Source organism: Prionailurus bengalensis, chromosome C1 (genome assembly GCF_016509475.1).
Source record: "Prionailurus bengalensis isolate Pbe53 chromosome C1, Fcat_Pben_1.1_paternal_pri, whole genome shotgun sequence".
Classification (NCBI taxonomy): Eukaryota; Metazoa; Chordata; class Mammalia; order Carnivora; family Felidae; genus Prionailurus; species Prionailurus bengalensis.
This window is the reverse complement of record NC_057345.1, coordinates 168,266,781-168,284,607: the sequence shown is the minus strand read 5'-3', so window position 1 is coordinate 168,284,607 and position 17,827 is coordinate 168,266,781. Positions and strand designations below refer to the sequence as shown.

Sequence of the window (17,827 nt, the reverse complement as noted above, 5' to 3'; positions counted from 1 at the left end):
AGGGGAGCTTAATAAATATAAAAAAGTAGCAAAATATTATTGTACCAAACATTCCCTTCAGCCCAAAATGTTATTTCCAAATTGGTTGCTCTATAAACATTAATTGATGGTGGTGTTTTCTGGAAAACTTTTATCAAAAATTTGGGAATCCATCCAATAGCCAACAGACTGGGCTTTTGCTTTTTCTTTTTCTTTTCCTTTTTCCTGCCCCCCCCCCCCCCGCCTTCCATCTAGATTCTTGTATTCAGAATTAGGTCTTAAAACTCTTTGGGGGAAGGAAAAACATGTTTTGGAATATTCCAATCCCTTTACTTTTAGAACTGTCATTGAGGGTGCTAAAGATGAATTGGAGTGCTATTTAGCAATCTGTGAAGTTTCAACATCTTTGCAGAACCAAGTAGGAATCTTGGAAAAATATATTTTTCACAGATTTAGCTGTCAGTTTAGATGTTCTTACCTTCCTTTTTATGTTCTGATGCTTGAAAAAAGATTGGGAAAAACTTAAATTATATGAACAACACTTTATTTTCATGGAATTCTAGTATCAGAGGGCTTTAACATATTTTCAAGACATTCTAGATTAATTCTTCTAACATGCTCACATATAAAATAGGCTATATGTGTCATTGTTGCCCCCTTTTTGCAAAATGGAAGATTGAAGAATATAATCCAGGCTTCATATTTCTTCCAGTAGATAGCTCTGCCACTGAAAAGGGAAAAAAAGCTAAATATTAGACAAGCAAGAGCTGGTCTCCACCCTGACATATTTTTAATTTAAATGTGTATCTTTCTAACAAGTTATTCATGTGGGACATATTTAAGTACCCAAAAAATCCTTGTGGCTCCTAAAGTCAGATTTAAAAAACTCTCATTTGATGTGTATTCTATTTATTTTATTTTTTAAGATTTTATTTTTAATCTCTACACTCAACATGGGGCTCGAATCCACAACCCCAAGATCAAGAGTCACATGCTCCACCAACTGAGCCAGCCAGGCACCCCGGCAAGTGTATTCTACTTAGAAGATAGACTTGTCTTGTCAGTCTCATACTTTTTTCTTACTGTGAATAGTTTCTACAGCCAAGTAATGATGTGAGTGTTGTAGTAGGACACATATCTGATCTCTTTCACAGGTTTATGGTTTACAATAATTAGAGGTGTACATTAAGTCTCCATTAATTATAAATATGTGTCTGGGTCTAATTTATCTTTTTTTTATGTAGACATCAAACATTCATAGTATGTAAATTGATTCATTTTCATAATAATATAATCAAACCCCAAAAAACCTTCGTTTCCCAAAAATGAGCTGAAGCTATTAGAGGCTAAAATGATTAGTAACACCACTATTACATAGTGTATACTTAATTGTCAATTTTGAAGTACTTACCTTCTAAAGAGGTGTTGGCATTCATTTAGTCAGTCACTCATTCATGCATTGTATCTCACCTCCTCCCCAAAGCCACCTGGAATGTTCTCTCTGATCTCAAAGAAGTAATTCTGTTTGCCTTGTTCCAAAGTAAATCTGTAGCTATTCTACCTGGTCTTGATGCTGCTTCATGCCACGTGGGGAAGCAGGAGGCAGAGTGAAGGACAGTGAGCTACTTCTTTGCACAGGGAAAGAGCATTGGACTGGGAGCCAGAACACTCATTCATATCTGGACTCATTCTCTTTGATCTGGAGAAAGTCACTTAGCTCCACTTTTCCTCATTTTAAAACCAGAGGTGATAATACCTTCCTAATCTATATCATATCATGAAAATTTAAGTTTAGTATGTTTATGGAGAGTTGAGGATATGACTGAATATTTAGAAATTTCTGAAATTTAGTGTGACTCTGTGAAAAAATCATAACTATACAACCTATCACCATATTATTTTTTAAGATTTTATTTTAAAGTAATCTCTACACCCAATGTGGGGCTCAAACTCACAACCCTGAGATCAAGAGTCACGTGCTATAGGGACTAAGCCAGGCGGGCACCCCATTGTATCATCATATTATTTTTAACAATCTAAAATTCCATGAATATCAAATGAGATCATGTTTATGAAAGGACTCTTAAAATGGCAAAGCTCTATTCTTATAAATAATATTAATATTAATATTTCTATCCCTTTGATCTCATCTTCCTAGCCAATTACCTTAAACAAACCAAGCTATATTCATCACTGGGGCTGGCTTTGTGCATTAGAGCAATCCTAATTAAGGTAGATGCTAAAGATATATACATGGCTAAGACCTGGTTCTTGAGTTTAAAACATTTACACTCAGTTTAAAAGAGTTGTGCTTGGTACTAAGCAAGTACTCAATTTACATTAGCTGAATGAGATAGTACTAGGACATACTTAAAGATCAGAATCACCTGACTGCCTAAAAGCAATGAAGAGAGGCTATAGCCGAATTTGGAGGAGGGCTAGGGAGAAGGTATAGAGTGGAGGTGGGGAATAACCATACTGGTTTGGTTGCATTCCAGTTTGCCTGTTTACTTTCAATGATATTTAGACTTTAAAGGCTATGGATAAAGGTATTTTGAACCTGAGAGCTGTGCACTTAGGACACATTGTCATTGACTCCTAAGATGTAACAATGTTTTCTATTACATTTTTAAAATACGCTTGACTTCCAAACATAGAACCTTTATTCTCACATTATTCATTAAACGACTAGTAGTTAATGTAACAGTTTAAAAAAGATTTTAAACCCAGTCATAGAAGCCAACATATTAAATTATCCTTCATCTATTGATAATGGAAATTTATTCTAAAAATTATTTGGACTTCTGACAATTAGAGATCTCCATTGACTCTGTGTCCCCCCTTTTTCCTGAATTTCAATTGCCAATCTATGAGAAGAACCCATTTAACCTGTGTTCTGAGCAGTGGCATCTAACTGTAAGTTTGATGCTTATTCAGAAAAGATTTTGTATTCTATCCCAAAATATTATATAGACATTAAGAGTATGCACATATGTATGAAAAACATTTTTTTCTCAGAATACAACTATCAGCCCAAATAAAAAGTTAAAAATTTTATAAGCCAAGATAACCATAGATAATAGCTAATAGGAACAGCAGAGAAATAAATCAATCTTCACACTTGTATGAGGAGAAAAAAGGCTCGAAACAGATATATTTTCAATCCATTCCTTCATAAAATAACGTTCGAGAAAAACAGCCTATAGCCCATAGCTCATCCCTCCTTGTGCAATCAGACACTCCATTGTCTTCAGAGGGAGACCTGCTGCCTCACAGGCCTGGCCCCTCTTATGGGTGAATAGCTTCTGAAGAAGCATTGTGACATCTGGATGTGGAGTTCTTTGAGGCTGCAGTTCTGGGGAGAACCATCATTTTGTTACAGAGCAAGAGTTCTATCTGAATTTCCTGGGAATCGGTCATCACAGGAAATTATCAGCAATTCATGGACTTTCCTTTTTGCGTTTGCTTCGGCCTCGAGGGTAATCACAAAAGATTATAGTCTCCATTTCAGCTTTCATATCACTGAAATATTCTTCTCTGCCGAGAGCATGATTGATTTCCAGAGGCCAGCTTTTAACCCCGAGCTTCAGGAGGCCGGTTGCACTGCAGTGGTTTGATAACTGCCAACAATTGTTCTTGTGATCCTGTTCTGTTGTGAAGCAGAAATTTGGTGATTCCTGGATAATTACACAAACCCTTTTAAATCATGTGATATATCCACTGCTTGGGTTGTTAGGTATAGGTATTTGTTCCGTTTGAGTAAAGATGTTAAAGGCTGGTGGAGACAAAAGGGTGAATAAAAATTTCAGGCGAGTGTTATGAAGGCTTTGATGTGCCAAGCATCCTGATTGGCTGATTTTCAGAATGGAAAACAAAATAATTTAAAAATAGTTCTGAGAATCTTCATAAGGAGTAGATAGATTATAAACACAAATGGTTTTGGCTCCATAATGTGAAAACTTTTCATGAATGTTACTGAGGGATTCTGTATTTCACGACAACTTGTTATGTGGTGCATGTAGGTTTTTATCCATGGCTTGACTAGGAAATGTTGATGCAATATCCACGGCCAAAATATAAGCAAACTAGACACATTTTTACATGGTGATTTCATTTTCTGTATTCATTTTTCTCTTATATATGTTGCTTTATTCAGAATATATAGAGGCAGAAGAGGCTTTGTGTATATTTGAAACAAATCTAGTGGATAAGATAGCTTTCCCTAGAAGTGACTACATTTCCTTCCAAATTCAGAAGAAAAGGAAGACAGTTCAGTTCAGACTACTTTTAGTTTGAACTGTAGCTTCCTTGCAATACCTAAAAATGATTATAAATCAAATGGATAAATGTCAAATGTCAAGCTGTACCATTAACAGAGCATTATTCAATGAAGCAATTATCATCGCAGAGAACAGAGTAGGGCACAATATGGAAGCTCTTTATTTTACTTTACAAGTGTGGTATATTTTGCATAGTATAAATGCAGGGTTGGACCCCAAACCTTTTTTTGCTGAGAAGAGTTAATATGTATACACATCCATACAAAAAGGCAATAGCAAGATGAATATATGACGTAAAATATTTTTGATGTCACCTGTCCAGAAAACCACTCCGGGACCACTTTCCTAATAAAAGCCCTAAAATGTTAAGTGTTATAAGATAAGCTTGCAAGGAAGAGGACCAGTAGAATCCACCTTGATGTAATCATGGAAATCTTGGATGGGAATCAGGAAACAAGAACAGATAAAATATAGGATGCTCAGTTGAAGTAAAATTTCAGCTAAACAACAAATTATTTTTAGTATAAGAATATCCTATGCAATGTTTGGCAATACATATATTCTTAAAAAAATTATTTTTTGGGTTTTTTTAACGTTTTATTTACCTTTGAAAGGCAGGGAAGGGCAGGCAGAGAGCTGGACAGAGGATCTGACCCAGGCTCTGTGCTGATAGCAGTGAGCTTGATGTGGGACTTGATCTCACAAATCGTGAGATGATGAGCTGAGCCAATGTTGGACTCAACAGACTGAGCCACCCAGGCACCCCCAAAAAACGATTTGTTGTTTATCTGAAACTCAACTTTGAGCACCTTATAATTTTATTTGCAAATCTGGCAATTGTAGCAAGAGATCTGGGTTCTGGTCTTGGCTGAAGAGGTTCAAGCAACTCACTAAAATTCTCCAAATCTTTTCTTATTTTCACGTGAGAAAGCTGGACTAAAGTCAGGCTGGTGGGTGTGGGGCCTGGCCTACCGGTTTTACCCAGCACAGTTTTCAGTGTTTATTGTATTGAATTTCCAGTTAGGATTCTACTTTGGGAGGGCGGGTGTTCTGGGGCTCAAACTAAAACAAATTAAAAAACAATTTGAAAATGTAGATGATCTCTGACATTTTACCACTGAGTAAGGAGAGTATGGCAGGGAGAGTAAGAGCCCGAGATGCCCAGGATTGGAGCACTGCAGCTTGTTACCTTGCATGGAGCCTTGTCAGTCTTCAACTGTCAGGTTTCTTCCTGGCGCAAGGGTTAGAAACGTGTTGTCCTGCATTTGGGGAAAAAACATTCCATTTCCACTTTGCTTTGCAGAATGAAGAATACATCCCAACACGCCTGGGTTTCTGATTTTGCACTTCTTCCTGCCAAGTGGGGTTTTCTTTTCATCTTCTACCTTTTTAATTTGTGTCACGGACCTGTTTTGCCTCAGCATTGGGATATATCTGATTAGTTACTTAACAGCTTTTCAAAGTTAGCTTTGACAGAATGGTTTTGAGAGGATGTCAGTTAATGTATTTGGCTGCTTGGGAAGCGTATTGATTTTTAAATCAAAAAAGTTCATCACTTCCCTAGTCTCTTAGAAAGCCTTTGTAACATTTTTTTAGCCTGTTTACCAGAACACGGGCAAACATATTCTTACTTACTTATACATGGAGACTTACACTGCTAACTTTTAAAGCTACATTTGTAAGTATCAGCAAGTAGTCTTTGGTTACTTGTATGGCATTTTTTTTTCTGCTAAGGTATGAAGAATTTTATTTTTTGAAAAGATATTTCTCAGATTTACTTTTGGCACTCAATTTTATGTTATAGCAGTTTAATCTGGAAGACAAAGTTTTGGAGGATATTTTCAAGTCACTATTTTAAAAACAAATGGAAAGGTCAAAAACAAAGTGCTATCTTCTATCTCAGACATATTAGCCTATCCTTCCAAACTTCAGGATGGGATGTCTTTTTTCCAATGTACTGTAGAATAATCGCTTCTCATGATCTGTCTTCAAATGAATCTCCATCTTTTTGAGTATTTTGCACATCTATTGAAAAGCTATTCTTGGGGCACCTGGGTGGCGCAGTCGGTTAAGCGTCCGACTTCAGCCAGGTCACGATCTCGGGGTCCGTGAGTTCGAGCCCCGCGTCAGGCTCTGGGCTGATGGCTCGGAGCCTGGATCCTGTTTCCGATTCTGTGTCTCCCTCTCTCTCTGCCCCTCCCCCGTTCATGCTCTGTCTCTCTCTGTCCCAAAAATAAATAAAAAACATTGAAAAAAAATTTAAAAAAAAAAAAGAAAAGCTATTCTTCAGTCCATAATCCCAAAATATTCTATTTCTTTTTTTTTTAAATGTTTTAATTTATTTTTGACGGAGAGAGAAAGAGACAGACAGAGCATGAGTGGGGGAGGGGCAGAGAGAGACACAGAATCTGAAGCAGGCTCCGAGCTGTCAGCACAGAGCCCAAAGCGGGGCTCGAACTCACAAACCACAAGATCATGACCTAAGCTGAAGTCAAAAGCTTAACTGACTGAGCCACCCAGGTGCCCCTCTATTTCCTTTTTTATTTTGCCGTGAGAAGAGACAACACTAAATGACACAGGAAACAACTGATTGATTTAGTTTAGATTCTCTTGGTGAATCCAGTTCCTGTTCCCATCACTCTGAATCATGTACTGTAACTTTGTTAGTGTTGGGGGGGAGGGGGTGCAGGCAGGTAACATAGTTTATTATCAACTTTGCATATCTTAGGCTTTTTTTTTTAAATTAATTTGTTTTGAGAGAGAGAGAGGAGGTTAGGGAGGGGCAGAGTGAGAGGAAGAGAGAGAACCCCAAGCAGGCTCAACACTCTCAGTGCAGAACCCAGTGTGGGGCTTGAACCCACAAAACGTGAGATCATGACCTGAGCCAAAATCAAGAGTTAGATGCTTGGGCGCCTGGGAGGCTCAGTTGGTTGAGCATCCGACTGCAGCTTGGGTCTTGATTTCACAGTTCATGAGTTTGAGCCCCGCCCTCATTGCACTCACTGCTGTCAGCAAAGGAACCCACTTTAGATCCTCTGTTCCCCTCTCTCACTGCCCCTCCCCAACTTAAGCTCACTGTCTCTCAAAAATAAATAAACTTAAAAAAAAAAGAGTTCAATGCTTTACCGAATGAGCCACCCAAGTGCCCCAAGCTGTTTTTGAAATTTGAATATTTATTGAGTTGCTATTGAGAAATAGAGATACTTTGAAGGTAGTAACTTTTTCACAGAAAAAAATATTAATAGCATTTATCATTTTCTTCTTTGCTATTAAAATTCATAGTAGAGCTAAATTCTTATTAATTTCCTAAAAGATTCCAGGTAGTTTTCGTTTTTCTTAAAAATTTTCTAAATTTTCTTACATTCTGTCATAAGGGCTTCTAACAATTTCGTAAGAATTTTTTTGTTATTTTATCTTTGACAGGCATTACAGATCTTTCATATCTGTATGCACCTACTGGCCAAAAAATATTTTAGTTACAGGAACATCAACTCTTAAAGATAATACAAAAAACTTTCAAGAACTTTCTTCACATCCTGATGGAAAAACACCTCTGCTAATAGTTTCCAGTCACATCGAAACATTTGCTTATTTAAGAATGGAAACAAACAAAGAAAAGCGCTGGGTTTTCTTAGGAGATGTAATTCAGCTCATTACCTTAATGCTTTTTCCCTGCATTGAAAAGGAGCAGTTACTATTGGAGTTGAGGGTGGTCTGGGCATTCCATTAACCAATTAGACATTTCCAAATGCATTGTTTAACCTGAATATGGGTAATGTGCAATAGAATGTTTTAGTTTACTTATCTATTGTTTGAATAGGAGCATCAACACCCAAAACGTTGCATATGTGTGTCCATGCAATGAGGTCTGAGAGAACCTTCAGTTAAGTCTCATACCCATTGCAGACATAAATTGAAAGTCTTATTTGTTAAACTGAACTTTTTGAAATGCTCTTTGATGTGGCTTCTTAAATTACTCAGTGGCATAACTACAGCTTTGCTGCATCACCCTTAATCCCTGGCAGCATGGAAAATCACCAGGCATGTGGAGCCGCCAGGAAAATGGAACATTTTACATTTGTACTGACCACATTGGTTTCATACAAGGATGTACTGTCAAAATTAGACGTGCGGCTTCCGTAGGGCACCCAGGTCTAAGCTTGCAGCATCTCCCACTAACAAAATAACTACTGTCTAAAAAAGAACTTAAAATGTATTCCTTCTACTCAGAATAATTTTAAAATTATCTGTCAAAGGTATTAAACTGGTTTTCCACTAAAGAGAGGGAAGTGGTGAAATCACCCATTCATTTGCTTTTAGTTTTTGCTTTTACCATTTAGTAACTCCTTAAAGTTCTAAGAGTGTTAAAATGAAAAATATTTTTTATTATTTTAGAAAGGGAGCACATGTGCACAAATGGGGGAAAGAGGCAGAGGGAGAGAGAGAGAGAGAGAGGGAGAGGGAAGGAGGGAGAGGGAGAGAGAGAGAGAGAGAGAGAGAAAATGAATCTTAAGCAGGCTTCACTCTCAGCATGGAGCTGAACTCAGGGCTCAACCCCATGACCCTGGTATCATGACCTGAACCGAAATCAAGAGTTAGTTGCACAACCGACCGAGCCACCTGGGCTCCTCAAAAAAACATTTTCTTGTAATATCTTCATAACTGTTAGATCGTGGACCAAATATGTACTTACCTAAAAAACACAAGAAGTAACATACTCATTTTGCTATTCGCTAAGTACCAGGCCAACTGCACTGCACAGAAACCCACTAGGAAGGTTTCCAGGTGAGAGGCCTCTAGCACTTAGCCCTCATCTTTAGAGAGCTTCCAAAATGCAGATCACTGTAGTTTCCCTTTCCCTTGGGAAATGATGATGAGCGTAGTGGCTCTGACAACCAGCTGTTATCTTGGTACTTGGTAGTTAAATGACATCCTCTGCAGAAATCTTACAGACCACTTTGAAAGCTGAAGAACATGCCCCTTACTTTTACCAGGTGTATGATTCTGAATTCTGTATCAACTTCCCTAAATCATGGAGTAATGTCATTATTTTTACATATTTGGTATGGATTTATAGGTAAAAGTATCAATCATAGTTGTATCAAGACAACCAAAATGTTTTTAGGAATTATCTGTGGTATAATATTGTGGGGTTTTTTTTCCCATTCCCCTATCTGATTTTTTTAAGGTACTTGAAACACTCTGATAATACCTTACTTATCACTTTAGATATATGGGTCTGTTCACCTACAACATTGTATTTTTGAAGCCTTGCCTTCATTGTTTGTCCAATTCCTAAAACAGTGCATGATAGCCAAGTAATCAACCTTTGTTAAATCAATGAATTTTCAAGAAAAGATAGTGTTTGTGCAAATTGCAAACCATGCATTTATAAAAGTATGAAAAGTATGTTAGAAAAGGAGCAAAAAGTCCCAAGGACTGTCTAGGTTGATATGAAACACTTAACCTCTAAAAATGTTACCCCTTTTACTATCAGAGTGATCTTGAATTTTATTTAGGAAGAAATCTTGAAATTTATTAAGGCAGAAACACAAATCTCTTAGCATTCTACATTTGTTTTTATTCATCCAAAAATAAAACTAAGTTGGAATTTCTCCAAAACGCTCCTGGAAAATGCAGTTTAATTTTTCTTTCCAAATAGATCTTCAAAATAGATCACAGAGTACTTTTGCTTACTCAGTCATCCTTACTGTCACTGAAATATACAATCTTGCTTGATGAATCCCAGAGCTTTTCAAAGAGGGTCTGACAATATGGAATTTCAATGAAAGATGTCAAGCTTTCTAAATTAATTTAAACAAAAAAGGGGAGGTGGATGAAATTCTAATCTGTGCTCTACTCTGATTGGTTGCTTCAAATCTCTGGGCTGACTCCACTCATATTTTCTATACAGAATAATACTGGCCACCATTAGGGAGACCGTAGAAAGGGATCCTGGGATTCCATCTCATTTCTGCACAGTCACGTACCTCAAAATACTTAGCAGTCTACAATATTTGATAAAGAAGTAGTAATAGCCATAGTAGGAATAGCTTTATTGAGACTAAGACTAAGATATAATGTGGCCCATAATTTTCTTAGGTGTGTGTTGTGTTACTTTAGACTTTATACCAGTTCTGAATGACTGCTTAACTTTCCAGTAGAGCAATGGTATCCCATTGTAGTGGGGACACAATGGATTTGGTTTGCAAGGCACAGCCAATGTGTGGTTTCAGCAAAAAGCTGGGGATATGTGGGGGAAGCACCTTTCCAGACATACCACTCCTGGTTGAATCAACAGTCTGTGGAGAGAGTGGCACGCCATTTGTCTTCCTTTCAGTGACAATGACAGCATCCACGTGGACCCCTCTCAGGGTGCTCTGGGTAGGAGAAGCAGTGTCAGCATGGCAAGTCTCTGCACTTACAAGTTCCAGATGCAAAAATGCAGGTCTCATGGTAGCGTGCAATTCCAGTGCGATGTTCCATGCGGTTTACTTTTATTGAGCTTTCTGATTTGAAATCCCAAACAGTACAAAGCTGCGGTGGTTGTGCGAATGTTGCCAATGATATGCACTTGTTTCTATTTCTTGATCTTTGAAAGAAGAAATGTGTCTTTGTGATTGTTGTGTCTGTTTTGTTTCTATTTAAGTTTTCAAGGATTTTAAAAAAGTAAAACAATAATAGTAAGGCATGTGGTCAGAGTATCCAAATATAAAAGGCAAAACCTTTTTTGAAGGAACTGCAGAGGAGTATTACTCTTCAGTGATGTAGCCATCACTTTTAAATGTGTCACTTCATTATATTTGACATTTTAATGAGCCCCTATTGTCACATTCTTTTCCATAAATCTGAATTTTAAAAAGGAAGGGATGAAAAACTGTCATTCTTTCTGTACTATTGTAATTTGATAATATTGCCCTTAAAAAAATGATGCTTTGCCAACCTTCCAGAAAGTCCTACATCACAGGGTTTAGTAGTTGAGGTCCTCTGGGCAGTAAATCAAGGGCAGGTATAAATGATGACCATCCCCTGCTGTGTATAATCTCTGAGTGTTCCCTCTAAGTATTTTTTTCTGGGTGCAAGTCCAATGGTTACAATGGGGAAGGAGGACAGGACACCCCCAATTTTTACATATGGCTCTCCTGAAGTTACAGAAGAAGAAATGGGCTTATTCTAAGAGTGACAAAAATGGATCAGAAACAGGAAAACCCAGACTTCCCTCTTCAGGAAACTTACTTAAGCATCAAGAAGGCCTTCTGTGTAGCTGGAGTAGACAACCGCCTTCCAGGCTGCAGAAGAAACACTCACCCTTCCTTCAAATCTCACACCCATCAGCAGCACCACCCACGCTGCCTGTCATCCCTGCTCCGTGTTCCATTAGCGGGGAGCAGCGTGGGAGAGACTCCTGCCTGAGTTTGAATCCTGGCTTCAGACCTTTGGACTCAGGGGTGACAAGCTATTAAATCTCTCAAAGCCTCAGATTCCTCATTTGTAAAGGAGAATGATAATCGTATCTGCCTTGTGCGATGGTGGAGACTGCACAAAATAATCCCTTTGGGTAATTCCTGGTGCGTGGTAAGAGCTCTATAAATCTAAGCTGCTCTTATTATGATGTTTATTGTTGTTATTCCACAGCTAAAAAAGGAAATGAAAGGAAAACACCCCTAGGAGGGTAACGCATTGACATCACTGTTAAAGGGAGGATCCTGGATGCTTAAAATGTGAGAAAATCAGAAAAGGGAGAAAAGAAACCCAAAGTAGGGGTGGAGCAAAGAAAATAGACTTTTATGTACCTTCTCATGCCTCACTATTTTGCTTAACAGTCACTTCTTTTTCCGGTCCCAGTTTATACTGTTGGGTTTTTGTTTTTGTTTTTTTCATGTTTTAATTTTTATGATTATAAATATGTCCTTATGTTGGACTCATCCTACCCTATCTAGTCTGGAACAATATCTGACGTATTAGGCCTGCAGAAATGTTTGTTGGATGACTGATTTTTATTTTTGTTTATTTTTTTATGTTTATTTTTATCTATTTCGAGAGAGAGATAAAGAACAATCAGGGGAGGGGCAGCGAGAGAGGGAGACAGAACCCCAAGCAGGCTCTGTGCTGTTAACATAGAACCCAGTGCTGGGCTCAAACTCACAAGCCATGAGATCATGACCTGAGCCAAAACCAAGAGTCGGTTGCTTAAGTGACAGAGCCACCCAGGTGCCCCTGGATGACTGATTTTTTTTATTTTAAAAGTCAGGGATGCCTGACTGACTCAGTCAGTGGAGCATCTGACTCTTGATCTCAGGGTCATCAGGTTGAGCCCCACGTTGGGTAGTTGGGTGTGGAGATTACTTTAAAAAATAAAATCTTTAAAATAAATAAAATAAATACATTTTAAAAGTAAAAAAAAACAGTTTATACTTCCATTTAATAGAAAAACTAGTATTGCCTGTTCTATTGTACAAAAAGTGCTTACCAAATGCCTTTCAGAACATTGGTTAAAATAGATGGCTAAGTTTCAGATGAAATTTTTCCATCTTTGAGAATAGTACAGATACCGGGCCACTTAATCACACTGAAGAAAACCTTGTAAAAAAAATAAATAAAAAGAAAAAAAAGAAAACCTTGTACAATCCTTGAGCAGTCTGTTTTGCTTTTTAATTGGGTGGTGCTCAGTTTATTCTAACACCCAGACCCACTTGATGGCTAGTGCAATCATTTTAAGACTCTTCCAAGAATATAAATCAAATTTCAGGCCTTGTGAAAATTGTTGAGATGGTAGGGAAGTTTGTATTTCTCTGTTCTTTGCCAAAAGTTCCCGCTAGCAAAATTACCTACAATCTAAATATCATTGAGAACGAAGCCATTTGATGATGTAGCCCCTCCATTCAATTCTCTCTCCACCCATAGTGTTCCTCCTGCCTTTAGTGAGATGCTGCTGTGTTTCTTTTCCCTGAGGCTAAGTTTTATTTGCAGCTGCATATTTTTATGTCATAGCCTACACTGTGAAGACGTGTATTACTTTGTGCTATGCTCAATGAAAATAGTACTTTTTAAAAATTAATAGAGATTTATGGTTCCATAATCCTGGTAAATACATCAAAGATACCTGTTTGCTCTTATTCTGATATTGAAAATATAAAAGATGGTGTGATAAGGCCAGCTTCATTAATTCATTTATAAGTACTGTAATATAATAGTTCATTTGTCCACACATAGCCTCCAATTATCTCCTCAATTCCTGGTAATAGCCACAACCCCATCTTTCATTTTTATTACCTACCAGTTAATTGCACTAATAGGTTTAGCTTTTCGTTTCTACATGATTTTCATTAGGAAAAGTGGCAAGTGTTAACTCTTGCTGCTTTTTAGTTAGTAAGCATTTCAGGCTTTTTAATCAGAGATGAGCAAAGAAAATAAATTTTTAGAATTTCATGAAAATGTGCTTGCTAGCCTCAAAATTCCAGATGACTACTTCTAACTTTTACTTTTTTAGAAAAGAAGAGGCTTATTTGGGACCAATAAATTCTGCCAGGTAAGGAATATTGGAAGCTAGAGCTATGTGGAATTTTTTTCCTTAAAAAAAAAAAAAAAAAAACCTTCTTTAGCATAGTGTACAAAGAATCACAATTTTCTCAATCCATATACAGCTTTCTTGTGCAATATAAATGAACATGAGCTAACTTAATATGACTATTTAACAAACTATTTGTTCATTTTAAAGTAATATAAATATTTTAATAGAGATGTTTGAAAACACTTGTTTATTTTGAATAATCAAATGTCTATGAGAAAGCCAATTGATGTTTGAAAGAAAATTCATACTCTCATTTAATTGTAATATCTCCAATAATTTTCCTGAGTATTTTACATATGAGATCATTATGATACATATATATATATACTTTTGACTATACTAAACTGACCGCTTGCATCTATCACATTTTAGGATTTATGAGAATGTTTTATTCACCCTGATGTTTTATTCACCCTGAAAACTGGGAATTGAATAAAAGAAATACCACTAATTTAGTTATCCATATCTCATTGTAATTACAGAGAACTGACATGCATTCGTGGAAGAAAAAAAATATGTTAGTATAAATTAACATCATAGTTATTATTTTCATCTAACTTGTAGAGTGTTACAGAAATGCTAAGAAAAGAATTCAGGATTTTATCACTTAATACTTTTAAGAATAGAGGGAAAGATCGGAAAACCTTCTCTCTGTTATTCCATGTCTGAATCCCACTGAAATGACTCTGGTACTTGTAGCTCTTGTGTCTGGTGGCAGATACTCAAAATCAGCAAGATAGTATCTGTTTCAAGGTATCAGCTGAGTTGGCAAGTGAACAATCTTTTTTAGACAATTTAAAGTTTTTTTTCAACTGAATTGTGTTCCCCAAAATGACATTTGAATACGAAATATAGAGGGGTGCCTGGGTGGCTCAGTCAGTGAAGTGGTCAACCCTTGATTTCGGTTCAGGTCATGATCTCACAGTTCGAGAGATGGAGCCCCACGTTGAGCTCAGCACGGGACCTGCTTGGGATTCTCTCTCCCTCTCTCCCTGCCCCTCCCCTGCTCACACACTCTCTCTCATAATGAATAAAAATTTAAAAAACAAACAAACAAACATAGAATTCTGTGATAAACAGCAGAGGAAGACAAAAGAGATTTAGACGGGGGAGGAGGGAAGGGGAGAAAGAGGGAGGAAGGAGAAAAAGGGGACAAGGGGAGAAGGGGGGAGGGGGAAAAGGGAGTGAAGGGAAGGGGGGAAAGGGTGGGGAGTGAATCTTTTCCCAAAATCTGTGTAAAAAAATATAGAGAATCAAATGGAAAATAGAGAAAATCTGTTCCAAGTGAGAAACATAGGGGATAAAATTTTTACAGGATTAGTGGTAAGTTGTGCAAAGGATAAAAGGCAGCAAGAGTTAAGGACAGGTGGCAAGTAATGGGGTAAAAGGGCTGTGTGTTCATTTAGTTGATTTTATGAAGATGAGTAGGATTATGTGTATAAAGTAGAGAAGTCAATTCTGGTAAGCATTTCTTGAAGGAACCTCCTTAGTTTATTCTTCAGAGAACAGATGGCTGGGAACCTGCCTGCCTTTGTATCTGGGGTGCTCATCCACAATTCACCTTTTAGGATAGATTGCTTCCAGCCTTGGGAACACTAGGGGATATTTTCAGGCTGATGTGTTGCCGATGTGAGATTTAAGTAGAATAAAGTTGTACTAGGAGCTATTTGAAAAGTTATATTGGCAGCTAACAATTTCAAAATTTTAAAAGGAATGTTTATATTCAAGGGTCATGTTGGAGCTATCAGCAGGTAGCTTGGTTTACTAAAAACTTGGGACTAGGTTATTTTAGATGTGTCTTTTGTCTTTGTTTCTATATGGTGGTATGGGAGCCACAGGAATATATGCATTTATTTTAGATAATGAAAGTTTTCATTTTTAATGTTAATTTTCTTTTTTTAATGTAAGAAAGAATACATTAAAGCTATGATTTCATGAATATTATGGCTATGTTGTCAAAAAGTCAATTTTATTTTGATTTAAAGAAAAAATAAGTAAATAATAATAGCATAATATATGAATGTGGCAAGAATAATGAAAGCAGCATACAGAAAACTGGTGTTTGGGAAAAATTCATATAGTTTTATCCCATGTAGTTCACACAGAGCCAGTATTTTTCAGACTCTAAGAAGAGATAACATCAATAAATTGCTCTTATTTTTAAACTTTGCAAAACAATGTACTATTTTTCATCCTGCCATTATAGTTAGGCTATTTTATTTTTAAGCCTGTTCAAACTGATTTGCCATCTCTAGTAACAATCAGAAAATATAGTTTCAGGGCACCTGGGGGGCTCAGTCGGTTGAGCATCTGACTTCAGCTCAGGTCATGATCTCATGGTTCATGAGTTCGAGCCCTGCGTTGGGCTCTGTGCTGTCAGTGCAGAACCCACTTTGGATTCTCTGCCCCCCCTCTGCCCCTCCCCCACTCATGCTCTCTCTCTTTCTCAAAAATGAATAAACATTTATTTTTTTAAAAGTATAGTTTCATGTTTTACAAGGGGATGAATGAGGCTTAAGTGTATGCATTTGTGAATAACCTAAAAAATGAACTACAGTTCTATTTTCTGAACTTTTGAGATTTTCTTTACCTGTGGAAGGTTTTTTTTTCTCATTAAGTACACTTAATACTATCAGTTATGACCTTGAATGAAAGAAATCTCCAGATTTTCCAGTAATGATATTTTACATTTAGTAGTTAATTGTAATACTCTTAACAATTTTTCTTTTTTATGTTTTAAATTATCACACATAAAATTGACTTTTTAGGGGTGCATGTAGTTCTATAAATTTTAACACATGTAAACTCGTGTAACCACGACTACAGTCAGGATATAGAATAGTTCTGTCACTCCAGAACATTCCCCTCTTCAAATTTTTGTTCTGTATAGTGGGAATACATTGTCCTGTCATGCCCCTAAAACTCTTAGCAAAAATAGGCTACTTTACTATTCAGTAATTCTGTAATCCACCCTCTTTTCTAATGTACTTAAGTTCTTCTAATTGCTAATTTTGTACTTTGTTGATTTATATTCCTGATCAGGGATGGTATTCATTTCTCCTCTCTACCAAATATCATCAACTAATCCAATCCTAAACTCAAACCTCAGGAGATTTCCTACCTGATGGTGTCAGTGGATCTGTCCTTATTCGCATTACATCGGTTTATAAGTAATGCTTTGTTCATCATCCGCATTGTTTTTTGAACTGCCAGTTGTCTGATGTTAATGCTGGAGATTATCTGGAGTACACAAGAGAATCACCACTCTGTCTCTCTTTTTATAGGCTCTACAAATAGTGTTCTTACCTTTTCCCGGTATTTTCATGGCTTTATGCCATACTTTGTCTATTGTTGAGTACTTTCATGACCATGAGTTTCTTTGAATATGTATGGAACATGCAAACCAAAGGAAGGAAAGTCACAGGTTATAAGTCAAAACTTAACTTGATCAGTAATTAAACAAAGGTTGCATGTTAACCAATCTGCTTTGGGTATTTGAGTGTACAATTGTGACATGCATTTCAAGTAGGATGATGTCAATCTATAGCACATAAAACATATTATTTTAACATAAAGATCCGAATTTTCTATGTTGTAATATGAGCCTGTCATTTACAAAATTTTGCCATAAATCAAAAATTTAGAAATTTAAATATATGCATAGTAATCATCATTGAGGTAATTTCAGACCATCTTATGTATCATCACCTCATATAGGGAAAACATTAACAAGTAAATTTGGACCCTGACCTTTTGATCTTAAATTTTCTTATTTTATGATTCTTTTAAGATTTTTCAAGGTTCCTTATATAGGTATAAGATTTCTTGAGATGTTATAATTCTCCTGTGACTTGGTTGGGGGCGGGGGAGAGAGGGTTATTATTTCAAACCAGTTTTTGTTCTTGTTTTTAATTACTGGAAACAGGTACATTACTATTGAGTGAGATTCTTTGTTATCCCTGTTTGGGAACTACAAGTTAAAACCCTAAGAAATAAT

At 36.7% G+C, this 17,827-nt stretch overlaps 1 protein-coding gene and 1 long non-coding RNA gene across 8 annotated transcripts in view; one reads left to right on the top strand and one right to left on the bottom strand.

Annotated features, from left to right (window-relative positions):
• The window catches only part of ZNF385B (zinc finger protein 385B), a 329,371-nt gene that overhangs the window by 250,896 nt on the left and 60,648 nt on the right, over positions 1-17,827 (top strand). For 4 of the 5 annotated variants that reach the window (XM_043577195.1, XM_043577200.1, XM_043577198.1 and 1 more), the window contains one exon: positions 13,750-13,788. The exons of the other annotated variant lie outside the window; for it this stretch is intronic. In XM_043577195.1, the coding sequence (XP_043433130.1) occupies positions 13,750-13,788 (39 nt within the window). The remainder of the gene's footprint in view (positions 1-13,749; positions 13,789-17,827) is intronic. 5 annotated transcript variants of the gene reach the window in all.
• On the bottom strand, positions 507-17,807 carry LOC122481520. Of its 3 annotated transcripts, XR_006296878.1 has the most exons (4): positions 17,137-17,697; positions 16,952-17,070; positions 5,449-5,518; positions 507-706 (listed from the first exon to the last, which is right to left on the bottom strand). It is a non-coding gene; the product is annotated as an uncharacterized LOC122481520 (long non-coding RNA). The 3 variants fall into 3 exon arrangements; XR_006296876.1 differs by lacking the exon at positions 5,449-5,518 and having other exon boundaries at positions 17,137-17,683; XR_006296877.1 differs by lacking the exons at positions 5,449-5,518; positions 16,952-17,070 and having other exon boundaries at positions 17,137-17,807.